Raw genomic sequence first — 21,078 nt, forward strand, 5'->3', positions numbered from 1 at the left:
AGAACCGCCAATTCCATATTTACATCTAACAAAAAATAATTTAAAATTATATTCGAGACATGTAATATTTTAATCGAATTTACTATTGTTTAAATATTAATTTATTTAACTTCGCGTACTTTTATATTGTTTAAATAAATCTAAAATTAACAAAAATATGAACTCTGAAGTTGTCGCGTTTAAAACGAGAGATCTTCGATGTTTATTCGTCGGAGTACAAATGAGAACTGATCCGATAACTACCAAAGTCAATCAAAGGTTTGTTTCTATTGATCTTACACGTAATCAACAAACGCAGATCATAATTTATATTTGAAAGAAAAAGAATTAAAATTATTTTAATATTTATTACGTATTCCGAACCGGATAATGTTTAACCAATTTTACTATTGTTTAAATATTAATTTATTCAACTATCGATATTATTTAAATAAATATAAAATTATCGAAAATATTAATTTTTAAGTATTCACGTGTAGAAACAGAGAGCTTCGATACTTACTCGTCGGAGTATAAAGGAGAACTGAAACGATATCAATAAAGTCAATTAAAGGTTTATCGTTGTTGTTATATTGAACTAAGGCAATATCGTATTCAAAATTTAACCTATTTAAATATTAAACGAAAACTATTTTATATTTAATGCGAGTAATTAACTCTGTAACGTTTAAACGAATTTATTATTGTTTAAATATTAGTTTATTCAAGTATAGGTATTATTTAAATAAATATAAAATTACCGAAAGTATTAATTTTCAAGAAATTAAATGATCGCTTGTTCAATTATCGAAGATACGGCGTATATATATATATATATATATATATATATATATATATATATATATATATATATATATATATATATATATATATATACTTCGAAAAATGCGTTTTTTTTTTAATGACATTATTTAATTTTGAAAATGATATTATTTATCCTTTCGCGATAATGTAAGATAACGTTGATTAACTCTTACTTAGACTCGTGACGATACGATCTATTCGAGGTATTTTTCATTGACGAATTTCTTCGTAAAATGTAAATATATGAGACACTAGCGACCGTACAACGTCCGCCGGCTTTATTTATAACATGATCTAACGAATCTATGCCATTCGATTCATCGTATAATATTGTTGATTTATAAAAGTAATAATGGCGAATACAAAACTTTACAAATTAAGTAAAGTATCCCAATTATTTCGTTCAGTGTATACTACGTTACCAAACGCACTCGAAAAGACGGAAGTTTCGAGAGGTTATGTGGTACATATTTTTATATAGTATACATATATATAAGATATTTAACAATACATATTGTTTTCTATATTTATTAATTCTTAAGCTTGAATTATTTTAGAATATGATCAATAGTGGAATTATCAAATCAGTTAATAGAGGAATGCATGTATTATTGCCATTAGGATTACGAGTGTTGGATAAACTTACAGCTCTTATTGATAAAGAGATGATGAACATTGGAGCACAGAAAATATTGTTACCTTCTTTAACATCAGTTAAATTATTAGAGAAGACTAAGAGATATGATCCTGATAAAAATGAATTATTTAGTCTAACGGATAGATACAATAAGCAGTACGTTCTTAGTCCAGTAAGCGTTTTAAAACATTTATGTTTCATGATAATACTAAAGTGAATATTATGTAAGTCTAATGTTTCAAGCAGGTATAAACTCCATTGCAGACTTTTGAAGAAGCGATATGCGATCTAATACATAATCTTGGCCCTTTATCTTCCAAGATGTTACCTCTAAAATTATATCAAATTTCTAGCAAATGGAGGGACGAAATGAAACCGCGTCTAGGCTTATTACGTAGTAGAGAATTTATTATGAAAGATTTGTATACGTTTAATGTCAATTTAGACGATGCTAAAGATACATATAATATTGTATGCGAGGCTTATGATAAAATTTTTAATCAAATTGGAATGGAGTACATAAAAGGTAATTTAATGTATCTGTAAAAGAAAGTATTTTATAATTTTATGAAAAATTTCATTATATATATCTCGGTGATATTTAATTTTCTATAGCTGAAGGTGATACAGGATCTATCGGTGGTTGTTTATCTCACGAGTATCAGTATTTATCTGAGATCGGAGAAGATGTTATTCTGTCGTGTCAATCTTGTAACTATTGTGTAAATAAAAATGTATCTACGCAATCTGTGTGTCCACACTGCAGCAAAAAGTTACAAGTACATAATGCTGTTGAGGTATTTATTAAAAATAATAGCATATAAAATTTACTTGTTTATTGATATATCAAAGTTTTATTGCATATCTTAAATATTCAGGTTGGACACACTTTCCTCTTGGATACAAAGTATTCAAAACCATTAAATGCATTCTATAAAGATAATAATATAGAAAAACCTCTTGTAATGGGCTGTTTTGGAATTGGCTTAAGTCGTATTATGGCTGCAGCAGCTGAAATTCTTTCAACGAATGAAGAATTAAAATGGCCCAAAAATTTGGCACCTTTTACAGTTTGTATCATACCACCAAAGGTAATTTATTAGAAAAAAGGAAAAGGGTAAATTTTATATCTTGCTTATAAATGAAATTATAATAGTATATACATGTTACAGAAAGGAAGCAAAGAAGAAATTGCGTCATCTTATGTCGAACAGATATACGATATTTTATGTAAATTAGGTATAGACGCAATACTTGATGACAGAACAGATTTAACAATAGGTAAACGTTTATTATATGTACGGAACACTGGATTTCCTTATGCTATAATTCTTGGTAAATCTGTAATATCAAAATCAACGTTTGAACTTTATGATGTTTATAACAACAAATATCACGATTTAACTTTAGAGGGTATAAACGATTATTTTATGAACAGTGATGTTAGAGAATCCGAAAATATTTTGTTACAAGAAAGTAGACCGTAGCAATATGCATTTTGATAAAAATTATTATTTTTTGTAGATATTATAAAATAATACATGTATAATACAAAACAAGCATTAATTATTTTTAAAAAATCAGAAAAACATTTTATATCTTCTAATCGTATTACTGTCACGGATTAGTTTAATTGAACTTTTACTCTGTGGTATGCATTACACAAGAAACCCCGTAAATTCCAAATATTTTTTACTGTTTCCGGTTGAACATTATAGGACGAATCGACGGCTTTAGCCCAAATCTCTACTTCCTTTAATTTTGTATCAACAGGAAGATTAATACTCCATAATGTCCAACTCCAATATCTACCCTCTTTAGCATTAAGATCCTGTTCTATGAGATCAGCAGTATGCCAAGTATTTCCTTTATCACATGTTACATCAACTCTGATTATCTTCCGACCTCCACCAGACCATGCATATCCTAGAAAATTATTTAAATGATAAGAAACTCATTCATATTTTTCTTTCATAAACATAATACCTTTTACGTCTATTTTGCCATCTTTTATCTTAACTTTTTCTGATTGTTCTGGCTTACAAATAGCAGAAATAACAGGCATCTCTTGTATAGCTGGTGCTTTTGAAAAATCTACATTATCCCAATCAGTATTAGGTGAAAAAGCTTTATAATCACCTTGTTGCCACTGTGATTGGCTTTCTATCTTAGAAATAATTATTTTGTCTGCAAATCGAGGAGAGAGAATAATAAAAAATGTTGATCAAAATTTGGATCAAAATTGTTCGTCCACATACCAAGCCATTTTACATTTCTCGCACCTACGACTCCTGGAACAATTACTCTAATTGGAAACCCATGATCTCTTGGTATAGGCTGTCCATTCATTTCGTATGCTAATAATACATCTGCTCTAGGATCCATGGCTTTACTAATAGGAATACTTGCGCCATATGGCGTTCCTGATGGATCTACATCATGACCTTCAAACTAACACGTTGGAAAAGATAAAAATTGAAAGCTATAAAAAAAATTGATATTTCTAAAAAATGAAAGTACCTGTACATGATCATAATCTTCTTCATTTATACCTAAATCTTTTAATATATCACACAAACGTGCTCCTGACCAAGTGGCATTACCGACAGCACCTACACCCCAACTAAGACCTTTTAATGGTTTTACCTGTTCAAAAATATATTCATATAATCTTTAATTAACATAGATAAGATTTAATAAAGAATAAAGAAAACCTCTGCCATTTCCGAACGTCTATTTCCACCACACATTATAGCACTGGTAACTGTATATTTTGGATATTTTTTTATTGCTTCGAAATCTAATGTTTTTTTTGTATTTTCTTCTATAGCTATGTCTACCACATAAGTCTTTAAATCTATCTCAGGAACAGGAAGATGATTTCTAACATAAAAAAGATCTCTAAAATATAAAATACTTTTGTACTCTTATACAAAATTATTATCTTAACCAGTTTTTCAAATAAAGTAGTTTATCGAACAACTAGTATATCTATGAAAGATTCAAAAAGAAATATTGACAATTTTTATACTTACGCTGGTGTATGAAAGCTTTCAATTAATAAAGAAGATGGTGTCTCTGCGCAAAAGGGCTTATGTCCATTGATCTTTAAAGCTCTATGTCGAGAAGGTTCTTTCGCATATGGATCATTTAAATCGCTAATAATAGACTTGGCATCTGTTTTAGATATATTACCAATTCTCATAGATTCTAAGAGAGCGTATATTTCTGGTGTGTTATGATTAGCAAAAATCAACCAAAATGGTTCTATCGAACTTCCAGCTGCCATCATGATTTTGGAAGAACCACCTGGATGTTGCTCGACAAAATCCGTAATATCATATACGCCTTCTTTATAAGTTACCCAAATACGATTTTCTTTGTTATAATGTTTCCCCACTTCTTCTAATGTGTACGTTTTAAAATCTTTTCTTAACTTTCCACATTCTATATCGTTGGTTTGTTTAAATGTCTGTATTTTTTCTTGCGATGAATTATAAAAATATATACCTAAGAGCGAAGCAGTGATCACAAAACCGGTTACATATTTTACTCTAGAATAATTTTTAGATTCCTTTCCATTCGTATATATTTTGTCTTTTTGTTGAAAAGTATGTTTGTATGCATTAATTTGATCAGCTACAAATAATCTAGACAATATTATTTCAGATCTGAAACAAAAACAAACAATAATTATCACATGAAAAATTTAAATATGGAACAAAAAAAAAAAGAAACGCAAGAATTAATACCTTCGTCTTGCATTATAAAAAAGCTTTGAGTGTAATGTCATAATGAAAAAAAAAACGAAGATGTGTTAACATCTGAAATATTTCAAGTAACAATAATGTTAAACTTGCATTTTTTAATATTACACAGTTATTGAATAAAACACTTTATATAAGTTAAAATAAAGGTCAATGTGTTTCAGATATATCCTTATCTGTGATACATGAAAATATTTCTTCGTAATTATTTAAAAAAATATCCGGTTTCAGCATATGTTCATTTATACGTTATAAGATGAAACCGTGAAGTATCATAAAATTATCCTATTATCAATTTCTTCATACAAATAATCGATTAAATATGTATGATTTTTTTTCAATCATTTGTAGTAATCTTTTTTACTTATCTTATATACACTCACGAATACATACAAGAAACTATTAACTAACACTTAGTAATCAGCTGTTTTATTCAGCAGTTCGTACGAGTACTTCGTTAGAAATATTCCCGAGATATTAATTATAAATATCCATAACAAAAAGAAATATAATCTATAAAAGATCGATCGAGCTATCACACTGATAACGAAAATCAACGTCTTCTCAGATAAGTATAAAATATTTTGAATTTTAAATAAATCTAAGCGATATGAATACAACTCAAAGAACACATTTTATTGGTCCATTGATTTACAATAATGTAAAATGATTGGCTCGTTAAAAATAACAAGGAGATACAAATTTACGAACCAATTCAATTAAAAGGTATTTACAATTTTATTTTCTTTAATTCTCACAATACATTCTTAGTCTCTAATAATAACTACCGATTTTATTGATCGGGTCAAACGACAGATTTCTATCTTACCAACAGATACGTGTTATATATAACATAAATATCATTTAATTATTTTAAGTAATATAATTTTCTTATTAATTTATTCAATTCTTAAGGCAATCGTTACAATATAAAAGTCATGTTTAAAAGAATTAATAAAAAAAAATGGAAGTTGATTGATTTCTTCGAATGATGAGCCAGAAAAAATCAATTTCAAGAAGCTCTTAAAAATATACTATGGAATCAATAAATGCAAAAAAAAAAAAGATGTCGATAAAGAGACATATTAAAGTAAAATGAAATGTGCGATATCAAATACAGCAAAAAAAGAAAACTACTATCATCGATATCAATTATCGATAAAAAAGTCTCGTCATTCAATTATTCCTATTAAAACGAAACTCTTGTTATCGATAATGGTTATTCGTGATCGAAAACAGTTCCCGTTGTCAATAATGCTTAATCATAACCAAAAATTATTTCTATCGTTTATAATGGTTACCAATAACCAACAAAATTTTGTTCATCTATAATGATTATTCATAACCAAAACTCATAGATCTAGATATTGGTTAATCATTTTATTGTTCGAAATATTTCTCTACAATTTAATAACGATTGGCTCCCATATAAATAAAAATTAACTTTTTCTCAAAAATTGTTTATAAAAATATAGTTGAAATAATTAGTTAGTTTTGATCTTTGAAGAAAAATAATATCGTCGTTATATTCGTCATTCGATCTTCTGTTATCAACAGCGCTATTATTTGTTCTTATCCATGTATTGTCGGTAACGTAGAACGTAATGTTTTAATGATAAAGGAGAAAAAAATAAGTTTGTTGCGCGCGCTTGTCAGATCTATATTATATTTTTTCTATGCTCTTTGATAACAGACGCTGCTATATCATTCAATTTATCTGAATTTATTAGAGAGTTTACGTATTTCTTTAATCGTGTCAAACGCTTATCTTACTAATTATATCTTTCAGATCTTTTCATCGATATAATGAACGTCATCGTTTCTAAATATTTTTATTTCGATTTATTAGACGATTATATTCTATAGCAGTTGTTTCATATAGTTATCTTGTCCTTATAAATATATTCGTATATAATTCATTCTTTTTTTTTTTTCTTTTCCCTATAATTTCGTTCTATGATCACATTCCTTTAGCATACGTATTTCTATACGTAGATCGTACACCTGATACGTTTTTTTAAATTAACGTAACCTTTTTAAAATGGAGAGGAATAAATCAGAAAGTAAGCATACAGCACAGTCTCTGTATAAAGCGGAGGGAATATTGGATCCGGAAACACGTTTGAAAATACTCTCTGAGAAAGCTTCTAGAGTGAAAATAAATCACAACATTCCACCTCATAGGTATTTTGAATAATAAAAAATTACATTCCGTAAAGCGACAGTTTTATACTTTTATACACTTGTATATGTACTATCTATATATTTGTATATGATTTTTAGATATTATCGTTCTGGAATACAAATGATCACACAAGCTGATGTATATGTCAATGAGGGCAACTATGAAGAAGCATATCATTTATATCTAAAGTTTATAACGTAAGGTTTTGTATATATTATTAGATACTATAATAGAAAAGAGATTTCACTGGTTTAGAGGAAGATTCTTTTTAGGCTTTTTGTAGAAAAAATGCAGCATCATCAGATGTATCATATGGTAACAGCAAAAGATAAAGCGATGAATAAGCAAAAATTGCGGGAAGTTATTCCAAAAGCAGAGGAATTAAAGAAACAATTATTGAAACAGTATCAAGCTTTATTAGATAAATATTTGGAAGATGTGAAAAAAGCTGAAAAAGCAGATGCAGAGAGATTAAAACAAGAAGAAGAGCAGAGGTATAATCAATATATTTTATTTTTATGCATAATAAATTTATCATCATATATATTAATATATTTTATCACTTATGTAGATTAAAAGAAGAAGAGGAAAGAAAAAACAAATTAGCAGCATTAGAAGCTGTGAAAGCTGCTAAGATCGCTGCAAGTACGTTAGTGGTGACAACTGATGATACAAGATCCGTAAAGTTGCCCACGCCAAGTCTTAAGCCACCGACAAGTTTATCCATAACTAGTAGACCTCAATCTTTAAAGGATAAGTAAGTATCACCTCTATTCATACATAAATATACATATATAACATTTTAAATCGTTTTATCACATCAAGATTATCTATTAGCAGTATACCTACGGTGGATCGTTCAACAAAGCCTACCATACTTTTGGGTGATAGTGGCCAATTACGTGATATTGTTTTGCCTAGCAAACTGATAGAAAATTTCCTTGCGCTAGCATTTAGTAACACAACAAATAATAAAGAAACATGTGGCATACTAACAGGAAAATTGGAACAAAATAAATTGTTGATCACTCATTTATTAATTCCACAACAAACAGGTTCTCCTGATTCCTGTTTAACACTCAATGAAGAGGATATTTTTGATTTTCAAGATCATCATAATTTGATTACTCTTGGATGGATACATGTATGTATAAAATATAATATTAATAATATTTTACGTATGTAATTAATAATATTTTAACGAAAATTGAAATTTTTATGATTTATAGACGCATCCTACTCAAACAGCTTTTCTATCTAGTGTGGATCTTCACACTCATTGTTCTTATCAACTTATGATGGCAGAGGCAATTGCTATTGTTTGTGCACCCAAATATGATGAGTAAGCAATAATGAGATTGTGTTAAAAATTATATCTTATAATTCTCTTTTGTATACAAATATATTTATAATATCTAATATGTTCATATAGGACAGCTTTCTTTATTTTGACTCCAGAATATGGTCTAGATTATATAGCTAATTGCAGAGAGACCGGTTTTCATCCTCATCCAACAGAGCCTGCGCTTTATATGGTAGGTGTATTAAGCGATCATTATTTTCATATATAATAATTTTTAAATTTTTGTTTCATTTTTAGAAAGCAAAACATTGTAAGCTAAATCCAAATGCACCTGTGGAAGTAATAGATTTAAGAAGAAAATGACATCTTTGAACTGTTTAGAATCAAATTTAACGTATACAAATACGTTTTGATAAATTCCTGCAAGATTACAAATTGCATTATCTTAAAGATCGTGTAGGTATTTTCTTTCTTGTTTGATATCTTTTATGTTCATTCATTGATGTAAATTTCTATTGTTAAAGGTGTATCTAGGTGATTGATATACAGACAGCTTTCAATGTGAAGAAGTATTGAACACTGACTTCTTAACTATCTCTGAAATATTATCGCTCTACTTTGAGCATTAAATATACAAAATTAATAGATATTTTTCACTGTAAACTATAAAATGAATATTATGAAATTTTAGCCAGTTTAAAAAGTGCATTTATATATAGAGCATTAACAATAATATCCAAATTGAACAAGTAATATCTTCAAATAACTTTGCTGTAGTAAAAAATGAATTTAAATTTTATATGAATATTGTTCTCTCCGTATAAAGCTTTATCTATATATACACATAAGTTTACTGTGCCTTTGAAAAAAAAATAATGGTGTTCATAGTGCTTCATATTAATTATAATATCTATAATCAGACATCTTACAATTAGTATCAATAATTATTTTTTAAAGTTCATTAAAGATATTTATATCACAATTAGCAAAATACTACTACTTATGATCCAGAATAAATAATTCATTGAAAAAAAAAAAAAAAAAAGAAAAAAAATACAATGTTACTTACGTTAAAAGCCATAATTTAAAATATATACGCACTCACTTCTACATTTTTGTATTATTGTACATTATACTATAGAGTTATACTTTAAGAATATGCTATACAATATCTTGTGCTTTAGCTTGGAGATGTCTAAACTTGGATTTCGTTTATTTAAAATTGTAATAAGAATCGATAAATGGAATAGCAATAATAAAAAGTGCTTATGTTTTAAAAATTTAGATAAGTTTATGTGTGTGTATATATATATATATTAAATTTATATATATATATATAAATTTATAATATATATCTATATATAGGAATATATATATTTATGAATCTATATTTAGGAATCTGCAATATTTATTTATTTGTTTGTAGTAAAAAAAAAAAAAAAAAATTATAATTAATATAACGTCTTACAATGTGAGCCTAAAGTTATAAACGTTACAATCGAAAGTGTTCTATTAAATCATGATTTAACGCATAAACAATAACGTTATAAACGATATATATATTTATTTATTTATTTATTTGTCGTGTATATATATATATACATACATACATACATACATATATATATATATATATATGCGCATAACGATATTCATTGAATATATTCAGATCATTATTTTAATATAATTATAAAAAAAAAAGAATAATCGATCGATTAAATCTAAAATGTAATAATAAATATAATAATAGAAAAGATAGTTCTCTTTTTTTATGTTTTATTTTTCCAACAATAAGATAAAAAAAATGACATTACCTAAAAGGACCAGACTACTATTATCCATGCATTTCGTGAGAATGCCGGACTTTTTCTGTTCCCGGATAATATCTACTTTCTTTGCTAAATACAAAGCAATAAAACTACGTCTTGGTTCCCATTCACTTCTTGCACATATATCGAATTACCTACCTAAGTACTTTGAGGGGTTTCACGCTTAATAAGATTTCATCTGTAGCAGGGTCAATCTATTACCACGCAGTATATATACATACATACATATACACACACATACAAATACAATATATATTCAAATTGAAAATTTAATATAATATTGTTATCAAAGATCTTACAATATCGTATCATCATAAATACTTTCTTGTACTTTCCCGCCAATTATTTGAAATTCTTCATCACATAATATTGAATTAATAACCAGAGAAGAAAGTTTTTAAAAAGAATTTATTATCCGAAGCGAAACCATAGTATTTTTCTATCGTTAAATGAATACGTTCTAGTTCGATCAAACGTATCCATTTTACATAGAACAGTGAAAGGAAAACGAGGGCATGGCGTTAACGTATTTTTTGTCAGTATGTAAACCGGAATCTTAGAAGAATCATCTACATAGCATGACAGTCGATGCATGAAACTGATTAATGAAATTTATTGAATGAAACATTTACTTGGAAGTTTATTTCTTAAAATGGAAGATGACGTACGTTAAGTCTCCAGGGCCTTCGATTCAAATTTATTCCCATGATGACGTACGTTACGTTCCATAAATTCTATATAGTAATACACGTATACGTATATACATATATATATATATATATATATATATATACACATATATTTATTGTATGCAGTATATATATGTCTACACGTATATATATATATATATGTACATATGTATATGTGCTATTTGTAGCTCCGTAAAAAAAAGAAACGGAACACACAACACCCTTCTCTTTTTTTGTCAAATACTTTGCATTCGCCCTACTAAATCATTCTTTCTTTCCCCCTCCATATATACTTACCTTACTAAGCAATCCACCATCTTGAAAAAAGAAAAGCGGGAAGGATAAGCATTTTGAATTTTCTTCGTACGTTATATGACGTTCGTAATACACGTTACGTAGCAAGAACTTTTATGTGTGTGTGTGTGTCAATTGGTAATAACGAAACGCAATATTATATTTTGAAAAACGAGAACAAAGAATAACTTTCGGTCATCGTAAATTTTCGATATATTTCATCATGATATGAAACAAAATTTTGATTGAATGAAAATTTAAAAAAATATATCTATGTACGTATTTACGTAATATATAATATATGTATATGAATTTGTTTATTATTACATTTTTCATTTTTAATAAATAATTACATAAATAAATGTAATAAATATAAATTTCTAACGATAATTTATAAATACGAAAATACTTAATAATTAAATAGACAAATTTAATAAACAAATGTTTAATATATAATATATAATTATATATTTAAAAATAAATTACATACATATATATACGCATTAATTATTTTATTAAAAAAATTCATCATATAATTTCTTAACAATTTATTAATTAAGATCGCGTGTTACGGGAAATACTTTGAGAAAAGAGATCCCAAAGGTGTATGTAATATATATGTGAGTACAAAATACAGGCTCGATATATGTGTTTGTGTATCTGTGATACTATGCATACAAACCAAGAACACGTCGTATAACATTCTCTCTCCCCTTCTTCTATTCTATCCTCTCAACGTTACGACGTTGATACTCCCGTGGTTTTCCGACGTTCAGTTTGCGATTGCTTTTGCATCGAGAAAGAAGTGTTTCCGTTAAGTATATTTTCGTCCAAACTCGTTATTCGTTGTGTTGCGGAATAACACGTGAGGAATGGAATCTACATCAAGTTATCTATAATTATTTACACGGTTTGTGCTTCCATGCATATTTTAAACCCGGAAGTAAGAATTCTTTCTATCTTTTTTTTTCTTCGATATATTTTTTTATCTCCTTGGTTAGAGATACGTGTCTGTGTGTTTGTATGTGTGTGTACATGTTCGTGCGTGTGATGACGCGTTGTTACCATTATATGCTAATAGTTCATTTATCGAAAAGATTTCATTAATAAACATCTTTTTTTTCTTTTCTTTTTAAATAAAAAAATTTGTTTCTAATATGGCTGCATTGTTTCTAATATGTATGTATATAGGTATGTATGTCGTACGTACGTACGTACGTACGAACGAACGAACGAAGTATTTCTGTTTGTGACTCAGTATCAGATGTATAAGACGATCACGAAATACTTTTGTTTTTATTTTTATTTTTGTTGTTTTCTTTTGTTCGCGTTTTATTTTCTTTTTCCTTTTTTTCTGTCTTTGTACATTTTCAAATTGCGCGCCATTTTTTGTTCGCCCTTTTTTCCGTGTTTTCTTTCATTCTCTTTTAAAATAGGTTCGGTAATTTCGATGTAAAATTAGAGTGCTTTTGTTCCCCCTTTGTACGTGATAACGTGTATTTATGTATGCGTGTACTTATGCGTACGTGTGTGTACACACGTGTGTTTGTTTACGATGGAAAAAATTTCGTGCGTGAATTATGGTGTGTGCAATAATTTATTTTTTCTTTTTCCACGATCATCGAAATTATACATATATACACATATGTGATTGGAGAAAAGAAATATATGTATGTATATGTACGCGCGTGTGCTTATGTTTGTTTAATATATCGATTTAATTTAAATTATGACAAAAAAAATGCAAAAACATTTGTTTTCACTTTTTAGGTTAATCGAATTATTTACATTGAAAGATCGTAAAAATGAAAGATTACGTGTTCGTCGTGTAATTATAAAGAAAAATATTTCTAATTAAAGTGTATATAAAATTATTCATAAAAATAAAATTATTCGAAAGAAAACATAAAACGGTTCTGTATGAATAAGTTTTACGTAATCGGGTTAAACCCGTCGAATGGCGCGTAAGGCACGTGCTTTTTAAAGATTTCTAGAGCGATCGTAGATGTTAATAAGAAAATATTAGCTTTTGATGAATGACATATTATGTATAATTTTAAAACGAAGTTATAGTCATCAGTCATTTATTTCTTTTAAAAATATGTAAATCGAGCTTTGCAGTTTTCTCTCTCTTTCTTTCTTTTTTATTTTAATCAGTGTAGAGAAAGAATAAAGATGGCGATATATATATATATATATATATATATACACATTCATACATATATATAGCTATGTATATATATGTATATAGAAGATAAAAAATATTTTGATGATACTTAAGCGACTGTTATCAGTTATTTGGGCAATAATATATTATCTTCTTTTCTAAAAATCCCATCGAGTATTTTCTTCGATAACAGGATAATTATGTTTCTTTTTCTTCCTCTGTTCTACTAATAAAATACAGTAAAAGAAAAGAAAACGAAAAACAAATGTATTTTTCTTAATTACGAACTTTTTGGATAACGATTAATATGATTCATATATCATTATATATAAGTACTAACATGTTCAATATTATATAATTTGACGATATCGAACATCATTACAATATTGAAGAACGTTGTTATTGAGATTAGAATTATTAAAAATAAAATAAATAAATAAATAAATAAAAAGAAAGTAGGAAAGGAAATATAAGAATGTAGTTAGTCGATGTAACTATTTAGATGGAGCATAGACCAGCATAATTCGTTATTAATAAATACAGATCGATCGCATGACCGCGACCTCGACGGTGTATATGCTACCCGTAATTTTCCGCTGAAATAACACAAGAAGAAAAAAAGTAGCCATATGTAAATGTATTTTTTTAAGAGAAAAATATTATGCGTGTTCTTATAGTGAATAGTAAAATATATTTAGTATTTTTTATTAAAAGTTATATATATATATATAATATTTGTTCTTCTGTTTTTCTTTTATATTTATATTTTTTATTTTTTTAAATATATATACTATATATTAAAAAATATATATATGTATACTATCTATCTATATATATATATATATATATATATATATATATATATATATATATAAATGTGATTGGTTACAGGATTTGATCGTGGTAAATAACCGTGTGATAAAGCAACAAACAAGAAAGAGATTATAGTTCATCATTGTCATCGAATTTTGATTATCCAGAACTTTTGAACGATTGAACAAATTGGACAAACATGTTTCAGTTATCGTTGAAGATTTTACTTGCTGTGTTGATGTTTGGTAAGATCGATAGTTTCGATTCAATCAAAGGAAGATTGAAATATTTATTTTTTATGTTTGATATTTCTATTGTAAAGAGAGTTCTGAATATATTTTTTTTTCTTTTTTCTTTTTTTTTATAAAACTAACAGAGATAACGATCTTATATATCCGTTCAATAAGAGTGTTCATGATTGATGGTCTTGATTTTAAGATACGAAAATCGAAATTTTATTTTTATCGCGTTGAATAAATCGAACCAAAAAGATGTTTAATATTTGTATGTATATATATATTTTTTTCATGTTTCATAAATCGATAAAATTCAAAATTTATAAAAAAAAATGTTGTAATAATCGCGTACGATAAATTGATTCTAAAGAATTCTAAACACATCCTTCGATCATTCTTATAAACGGATAAAAACGTTTTTGTATGATAAAAAGCTATAGACTTTGTATAGTACTAACAAAAAAGAGAAGAACGTTTAACGATTTCGCAATATATGATTCGAACATTAGATGTAAATTAGATGGTAATTCTAAATGAACAATAAACGTACGTTAGAAGGAACGATAAAAACGAATCGTGTGAAAGATGGATCATAATAACATATCTTTATCTCCCTCCTCTTTCTTTCTCTTTACGAATAGAATTGTTCTCATGTCTCTTCTTTTATTAATTTAATTCAACTTCTGTATTAATCAAATTCAATTCCTACCACTTAATTTTTACTATCAAATTATCTACGTATTCCTTTTCTTCTTTAGTAAACCTAGCATTTACGGTTCCCATTGAATCGGAAAATAAAGCTATCTTAACCGATGTAAAAAATATAAATCAAACGAATACACAGCATATGGATCAAAAAAATCAGACGGATCATCAGAAAGAATCTCTTAAGGACATTGAAAGGAATTCGACGATCGTCAAGGAAAATCAAGATACGTTCTTGAATGAAAGGGGTATGTAACGCGTGATCAATACACCGATAAAAAGATTTCTCAATTTAATGAATATCGTCTATAAAATTTTTCTTTCGTTGATAGTTTTTATTATCTTATCAAAACAGCATCATCAACGAAGGGATTACCCCCAACGTTGCAGAATGTAAGCGAATCGCCGATTGTACTGAATCATACTCGTCAAAATACGACGAAACGACCAGTCGAAGAAACAACGCCAATTAATGAAGTAACTGAGATTCAAAAACTAAACGATTTTACCGGAGAGCAAAAGAATTTGAATCAGTGTTGCGTAACTCCACGCGACGAAGATGACGTTACCACCATTGAAACGGTGCAGCAGGAAAAAATTAATTCATCCGTTAATAACACTGTCTTAGGTAAATAAAATTTTCTAATTGTACGATGACATTTGGATTGAATTGATAAACGAGACAGGTTGATCATTTCTTTCTTTCTTTCTTTTATTTTTTTTATTTATAGAAAGTGCATTTTCGACCACATCAAAAAGCGTCACTGCAGACAATGTTATTTCATCAAAAATTATTCCAGTCTCCAAGGACGTAAGTAATGACACAAAAAAGGCCGATAATGACGTTATCGATAAATTAAAAGCAACGATGTACGAAACAATTCCTCCTGAATTGACTAACGCGACCACGGAGACAAGCATGATATCAAGTACGTGAAGATAATTCAATTTTTACTTTTGTGCTCGTATTAACATTTATTTTTAAACGATACGATGCATATTGGTGGCGTATGTATATATATATATATATATATATATATATATATATATATATTTATGCAAACGAGATTATTATTTTTTTTAGAGTCCTCCGAGATAACTAACGTGTCCTCCGAGATAACCACCGTATCTTCTGAGAAGGATCAGATAAAAGTTGAAAACAGTACTGTGATGTTAGAAAAGAAAAAAGAAGTAGAACACGTAGGATTAAGCCTGAAAAGCAAAGAATCTATCAATAAAGAAGATAGCAGTGGAAGTATGCCACCTGGTATTATTGCATTGGTAACAGCTATCACATTTGCTGTTGTGATCATTATTGGATATATCAGTATGGTTATCTGGAAGCAATATCTCGAGTAAGAGCAATATGATTCACATATATATTTGTATAACATCTTATCTTGCAGATAGTTTGAATTATTTATATTCATAACGATATTTTTATTCTTTCCTTATCGATTATCTTCTCGATAGATTGTAATAATTTTTTTTCTGTTTTTTTTTTCTTTTCTTTGTCTTTTTTTTTTTTTTTAGACGCAAATATGGACGTCGAGAATTATTGGTGAACGAGTTGGAATTCGATACGAACGACTTGAGACATTTTGAGGTACTGTTATAATATATATATATATATTTTTTTTTAATAATATTGTGAAGGGATTTACTATGTATTACTTTTTGTAGCTCTGACTTTGGGAAAGCAAGGATGGTATATCGTCTGATGTATGTCCGCCGAGTCATATGCAGATCACGAGGTAACTCACGATTCGTATTACAAGTTTCGTGGGATAAAGGAAGTTTTGAAAATCTGTGATATCGCGTATATGTACACACACATATATATATATATATATATATATATATATATATATATATATATATATATGTATAATAACCGATTTGTGTGTGGTATTTAATCGGTTTGTTGTAACAGATGTATTACACTCGAATATTTTCGTACTTTACTATTTCCTACGTAAGTTGACGCGTGTTCCTACGTAAAATCATATCATTTAAATTCTCTTTAAGGAAAGATTTTATTTTTGTCGTATTATTAAAATATTGACGTTAGAATAGAAAGTCATGTTTATACAATTAAGATAATTATTTCATATACACAGTTTTATATATTAATTATTATATTACATGCAGGACACTAACAAGACAACGAGTGAATATTTCATGTGAATGCTAGATGTTAGAATTATATGATTAATGAATACGTGATCATTTCTTTAAAAGCAAAATTGTGTAATCGATAAGATATATAATATTAACAAAGACAATAGTATTTATGCTACCGATAAAAACAAATTGTTTTTTTCTGTAGCATGCTTCATAGGTGTATATATTTCAAAGATAATAATAAACCATGTATGTTATTTTTTTATATAAGATACATTTTATTTAAACAACTGTTACCCAAATATTATGCAAATCACTGAATCTATATATATGTACATACATGCTTTAAGGATTAAGAAAACTTTTTAAGAAAGTGTAAGTTAAAACATAATTAATACAAATAATATTATCTTAATCCATACAATAATAATAATTTAAAATTAGTATATCCAATCTGTTTTTCTCTCTGTATATTTATTTATATATTATTTCCTGTACTTTTTCAACAATCAGGTAAACAACATGCACGCCCTATTTCTTGATAGTTAACCTTTTCTATAAATCCTTGATAATACAATAATGCGCTATCTACAGAAAAAAATGAATAGTTTATCCTTTGATACGTGAAATACTTATTCCATACCTTTAAGAATTTGTTTTCACTGACCATATAGAATAGTATAGTGTATTTGTGTCAACCGGTACTTAAATAACAGACAGCTTACATTTATTTCTCTTTCTTCACGACCAATGGACCAACATTGTCGTTGACCTCATTATTGTGTGGTCCATGAGATCCATCACAGTACGGCCACTGTAATAAGAAAATATTTTTGTTATAATCTTTAATTTTTTATTGATTTTTACATATACTTCTTTCTACGACATACTTAATAAAAGCTTTTTCAAATTATATCAGAAAACAAGAACTTGTAGATAAAGAATCTTATTGCACTTGTTACATAACACTAGTTTCATAACTAGAATTCTTAGATGAATATAAACTAGGTCATATACAAAAGTTGCTCTTTATAAATAGCAAATATTTTAGTTAGATTACACATAATATCAAAAACATTGTCAGAAGCACTTACATTTTTAGACCTCCAGCAACGGCAGAAAACAGCTTTTTCTGTTATATCTTCGACATCAATAATATCTACGACTTTATTAATATCTTTCTTAATAGAAGGATTTACTAGACCACATGGCTGAAACAAAAGTATATAACTCGGATATATCTAACAGTATTAGCATTAACACTTTATAGTTATTCACGATAATCATAAAAAGATAAACGCACATAGTATTTAACAAATTAACAGAGTTTATATAAAAATAGTATACAAATAAATCAACGTCATTCGATGTCGTCTTTATATATTTAGAAATTCTTATCTCGAGAATGTTTTAAAGAATAGAAAGTAAAATTGAGCTTACGTAATCAATATAACTAAATGATATACAGGTTGCGTAGAGAATATTGTTGTAACATTTTCTTTATTGTTTTGTAACAAGTAAATTACTTACTTTCGGTCTGCCATGAGGACAAAACGCTTTATACGACATATAACCAATGCCGGCCAATAAAGCGGTTGGTGGAATCAATGAGGCCCAATCGGTCACTATGAAACAAATATATAAAATCTTGATTTGCGTTCTTCTTTTTTTTTTCTTCACTCGGAGTAGTATAATTACGTTCGACACGATACCTTACTGCAGAGTCACTCTTGCGAAATGTTTTTTTATTTAAACGAAATATACACGATCGACTAAACGAAGACATAAAACGAATCAAATAATTAATATTTCTTACCACCGAGTCGAAACCATCCTCCTATCGTATCTGGAATCGGTAATCCAGCCAAATAATTTGGTAACGATACTTTCACAAGACGAGCTATTGGCTCCATATTTGCTTTCGCTACTGACGAAGTCAAGTCACGGGATAGCAATTCGAACGTTCCACTAAAGATAACTATGGAAAGAGGTTATTATCTCGAAGGTTTTCAAATAATAAAGAAGATAATAAAAAAGACGTATCTATCAGAAAAAATTTATAAATTCTTTACTCAACATTCTTATTGTTAGTTTTATCATTTCGAAAGCCGATAATGTTTTCGATGTTCGTCAAAATTGATATCGAACGTAATCGTCGTAAATATTATTACTTTAAAATAAATTACAAGTAAATAGATTACATTAATTCTATTTTTTTTTTTCTTTTTTTTTTCAAATTCGCATTACGTACCTGCTAAAAATAAAATAAAAGCGATATCCGATCGTATCAACGAATATAATTAATAATAATAGTAATAATAATAATAACGATGATAATGATAATAATGATAATAATAATAATAATAATAATAATAATAATATTAATAATAATAATATCAACGAAATTACGCGATAAAGACGCGCGGTATGAACCGACAGAATTCAAATAGTCGATCACATAATACTGTTACGTCGTTGGTCCTGCTACATAACAATACGTTTGTTTTCCTTTACAGGAATATCGCTGGTTGGTCAGAGAAATACGTAAGAGAAAAGAGAAGGAGAAGAAAGAGAGAGAGAGAGAGAGAGAGAGAGAGAGAGAGAAAGAGAAAGAGAAAGAGAAAGAGAAAGAGAGAAAGAGAGAGAGAGAGAGAGAAAAGGATAAGAGAATATTTCTCAGAATATGATTACGCGATACGCAATGAGATAAAGGAAAGAAAAGGAAAAGATGAGATTTCAAATAAACAAAAGAAAAAAAATATAGAAAGAGAAGATTCGTAAACCGAAATATCTGCAGTGATTGGTTTTAATTCGAAAGGAGAGAGAGTATCGCTCGGTCGAGTAACGTAGTAGGCTGAGAGGGTAGCATGGTGGGGGAAGAAGGAAGGTAGGCCGCCTTTCCAGTGGCGCCATCGTGCAGTCGCAAGCCGGTCGTCGGGCAGGGAGGAGGTGCGCTCGCTTCTTATATATTTCTCATACATATACATATGTATGTATATATGACGAATACACGCTTGCATACATATACACGTATATACATATATAAAATATATACACATATATATATATACATACACGTATACACGTAAACGATGGGTCGTGCGTCGTGGGTCGCGAGTCGCCGCCAAGGATAAACGTCGTTGGTCGTCGCGACGCCGCCGCGTAGTGTGCGCGCAGGTACATATACCTCGTCGAAAAAAACATAAGAGAGAGAGAAGCGTGTCTCTAATAAGAAGATTTCGCGAATGAGATTGTTAGGAGGAGCACACGCGAGTGCGGAACGCGCGGGAGTGGTAAAAGAAAGATTTCAACGAAAGTATTAATCTCTTTCTCTCTCTCTTTCTCTCTCTCACTCTCTCACTCTCTCTCTTTTTCTTTCTTCTTCCTGTTCTGTTCTGTTCTGTTCTGTTCTGTTCTATACTGTTCTGTTCTGTTCGGTTCTCGGTGTATCTGTCCTGTCTACCCTCTCTCTCTGTTGGCAAGTTCGCGTACGAAAGGCTACGCGTCGCCGGGCGTACGTAAAGA

At 28.4% G+C, this 21,078-nt stretch overlaps 5 protein-coding genes across 13 annotated transcripts; 3 read left to right on the forward strand and 2 right to left on the reverse strand.

Annotated features, from left to right (window-relative positions):
• Nucleotides 1-961: 961 nt before the first annotated feature.
• Nucleotides 962-2,997, forward strand: LOC122627676 (probable proline--tRNA ligase, mitochondrial). Of its 3 annotated transcripts, none has more exons than XM_043808999.1 (6): nt 962-1,267; nt 1,347-1,613; nt 1,706-1,967; nt 2,057-2,238; nt 2,320-2,532; nt 2,614-2,997. In XM_043808999.1, exons 2-6 carry the CDS (start codon nt 1,365-1,367, stop codon nt 2,926-2,928), a joined length of 1,221 nt encoding a protein of 406 aa, XP_043664934.1. In that variant the 5' UTR covers nt 962-1,267; nt 1,347-1,364; the 3' UTR covers nt 2,929-2,997. The 3 variants fall into 3 exon arrangements, with proteins under 3 accessions (XP_043664934.1, XP_043664933.1, XP_043664935.1); XM_043808998.1 differs by having other exon boundaries at nt 965-1,267; nt 1,362-1,613; XM_043809000.1 differs by having other exon boundaries at nt 1,159-1,267; nt 1,426-1,613.
• On the reverse strand, nt 2,932-5,935 carry LOC122627675 (sulfite oxidase, mitochondrial). 3 transcript variants are annotated; one of them, XM_043808996.1, is made up of 8 exons: nt 5,920-5,935; nt 5,194-5,265; nt 4,477-5,112; nt 4,156-4,342; nt 3,962-4,087; nt 3,700-3,892; nt 3,428-3,628; nt 2,932-3,367 (listed from the first exon to the last, which is right to left on the reverse strand). In XM_043808996.1, exons 2-8 carry the CDS (start codon nt 5,232-5,234, stop codon nt 3,066-3,068), a joined length of 1,686 nt encoding a protein of 561 aa, XP_043664931.1. In that variant the 5' UTR covers nt 5,235-5,265; nt 5,920-5,935; the 3' UTR covers nt 2,932-3,065. The 3 variants fall into 3 exon arrangements, with proteins under 3 accessions (XP_043664931.1, XP_043664932.1, XP_043664930.1); XM_043808997.1 differs by lacking the exon at nt 5,920-5,935 and having other exon boundaries at nt 4,156-4,324; nt 5,194-5,558; XM_043808995.1 differs by lacking the exon at nt 5,920-5,935 and having other exon boundaries at nt 5,194-5,558.
• A 792-nt stretch (nt 5,936-6,727) lies between these two features.
• Nucleotides 6,728-9,597, forward strand: LOC122627678 (STAM-binding protein-like A). Of its 2 annotated transcripts, none has more exons than XM_043809002.1 (9): nt 6,728-7,392; nt 7,492-7,590; nt 7,666-7,887; nt 7,965-8,150; nt 8,234-8,537; nt 8,623-8,735; nt 8,826-8,928; nt 8,994-9,152; nt 9,221-9,597. In XM_043809002.1, exons 1-8 carry the CDS (start codon nt 7,250-7,252, stop codon nt 9,057-9,059), a joined length of 1,236 nt encoding a protein of 411 aa, XP_043664937.1. In that variant the 5' UTR covers nt 6,728-7,249; the 3' UTR covers nt 9,060-9,152; nt 9,221-9,597. The 2 variants fall into 2 exon arrangements, with proteins under 2 accessions (XP_043664937.1, XP_043664936.1); XM_043809001.1 differs by having other exon boundaries at nt 6,731-7,392; nt 8,231-8,537.
• A 2,706-nt stretch (nt 9,598-12,303) lies between these two features.
• On the forward strand, nt 12,304-17,818 carry LOC122627712. Of its 3 annotated transcripts, XR_006326920.1 has the most exons (9): nt 12,313-12,451; nt 14,567-14,733; nt 15,483-15,677; nt 15,785-16,057; nt 16,161-16,358; nt 16,514-16,784; nt 16,963-17,035; nt 17,113-17,183; nt 17,581-17,818. XR_006326920.1 is itself a non-coding variant. In XM_043809081.1 (8 exons), exons 2-8 carry the CDS (start codon nt 14,688-14,690, stop codon nt 17,116-17,118), a joined length of 1,062 nt encoding a protein of 353 aa, XP_043665016.1. In that variant the 5' UTR covers nt 12,304-12,418; nt 14,567-14,687; the 3' UTR covers nt 17,119-17,261. The 3 variants fall into 3 exon arrangements, 2 of the variants coding, with proteins under 2 accessions (XP_043665016.1, XP_043665015.1); XM_043809081.1 differs by lacking the exon at nt 17,581-17,818 and having other exon boundaries at nt 12,304-12,418; nt 17,113-17,261; XM_043809080.1 differs by lacking the exon at nt 17,581-17,818 and having other exon boundaries at nt 17,113-17,261.
• LOC122627714 (CDGSH iron-sulfur domain-containing protein 2 homolog) lies at nt 17,808-19,530 on the reverse strand. Of its 2 annotated transcripts, XR_006326921.1 has the most exons (5): nt 19,370-19,530; nt 19,084-19,178; nt 18,648-18,764; nt 18,221-18,367; nt 17,808-18,141 (listed from the first exon to the last, which is right to left on the reverse strand). XR_006326921.1 is itself a non-coding variant. In XM_043809084.1 (4 exons), exons 1-4 carry the CDS (start codon nt 19,464-19,466, stop codon nt 18,281-18,283), a joined length of 396 nt encoding a protein of 131 aa, XP_043665019.1. In that variant the 5' UTR covers nt 19,467-19,530; the 3' UTR covers nt 17,808-18,280. The 2 variants fall into 2 exon arrangements, 1 of the variants encoding a protein (XP_043665019.1); XM_043809084.1 differs by having other exon boundaries at nt 17,808-18,367.
• Nucleotides 19,531-21,078: the final 1,548 nt, after the last annotated feature.

Source organism: Vespula pensylvanica, chromosome 3, assembly GCF_014466175.1.
Source record: "Vespula pensylvanica isolate Volc-1 chromosome 3, ASM1446617v1, whole genome shotgun sequence".
Classification (NCBI taxonomy): domain Eukaryota; kingdom Metazoa; phylum Arthropoda; class Insecta; order Hymenoptera; family Vespidae; genus Vespula; species Vespula pensylvanica.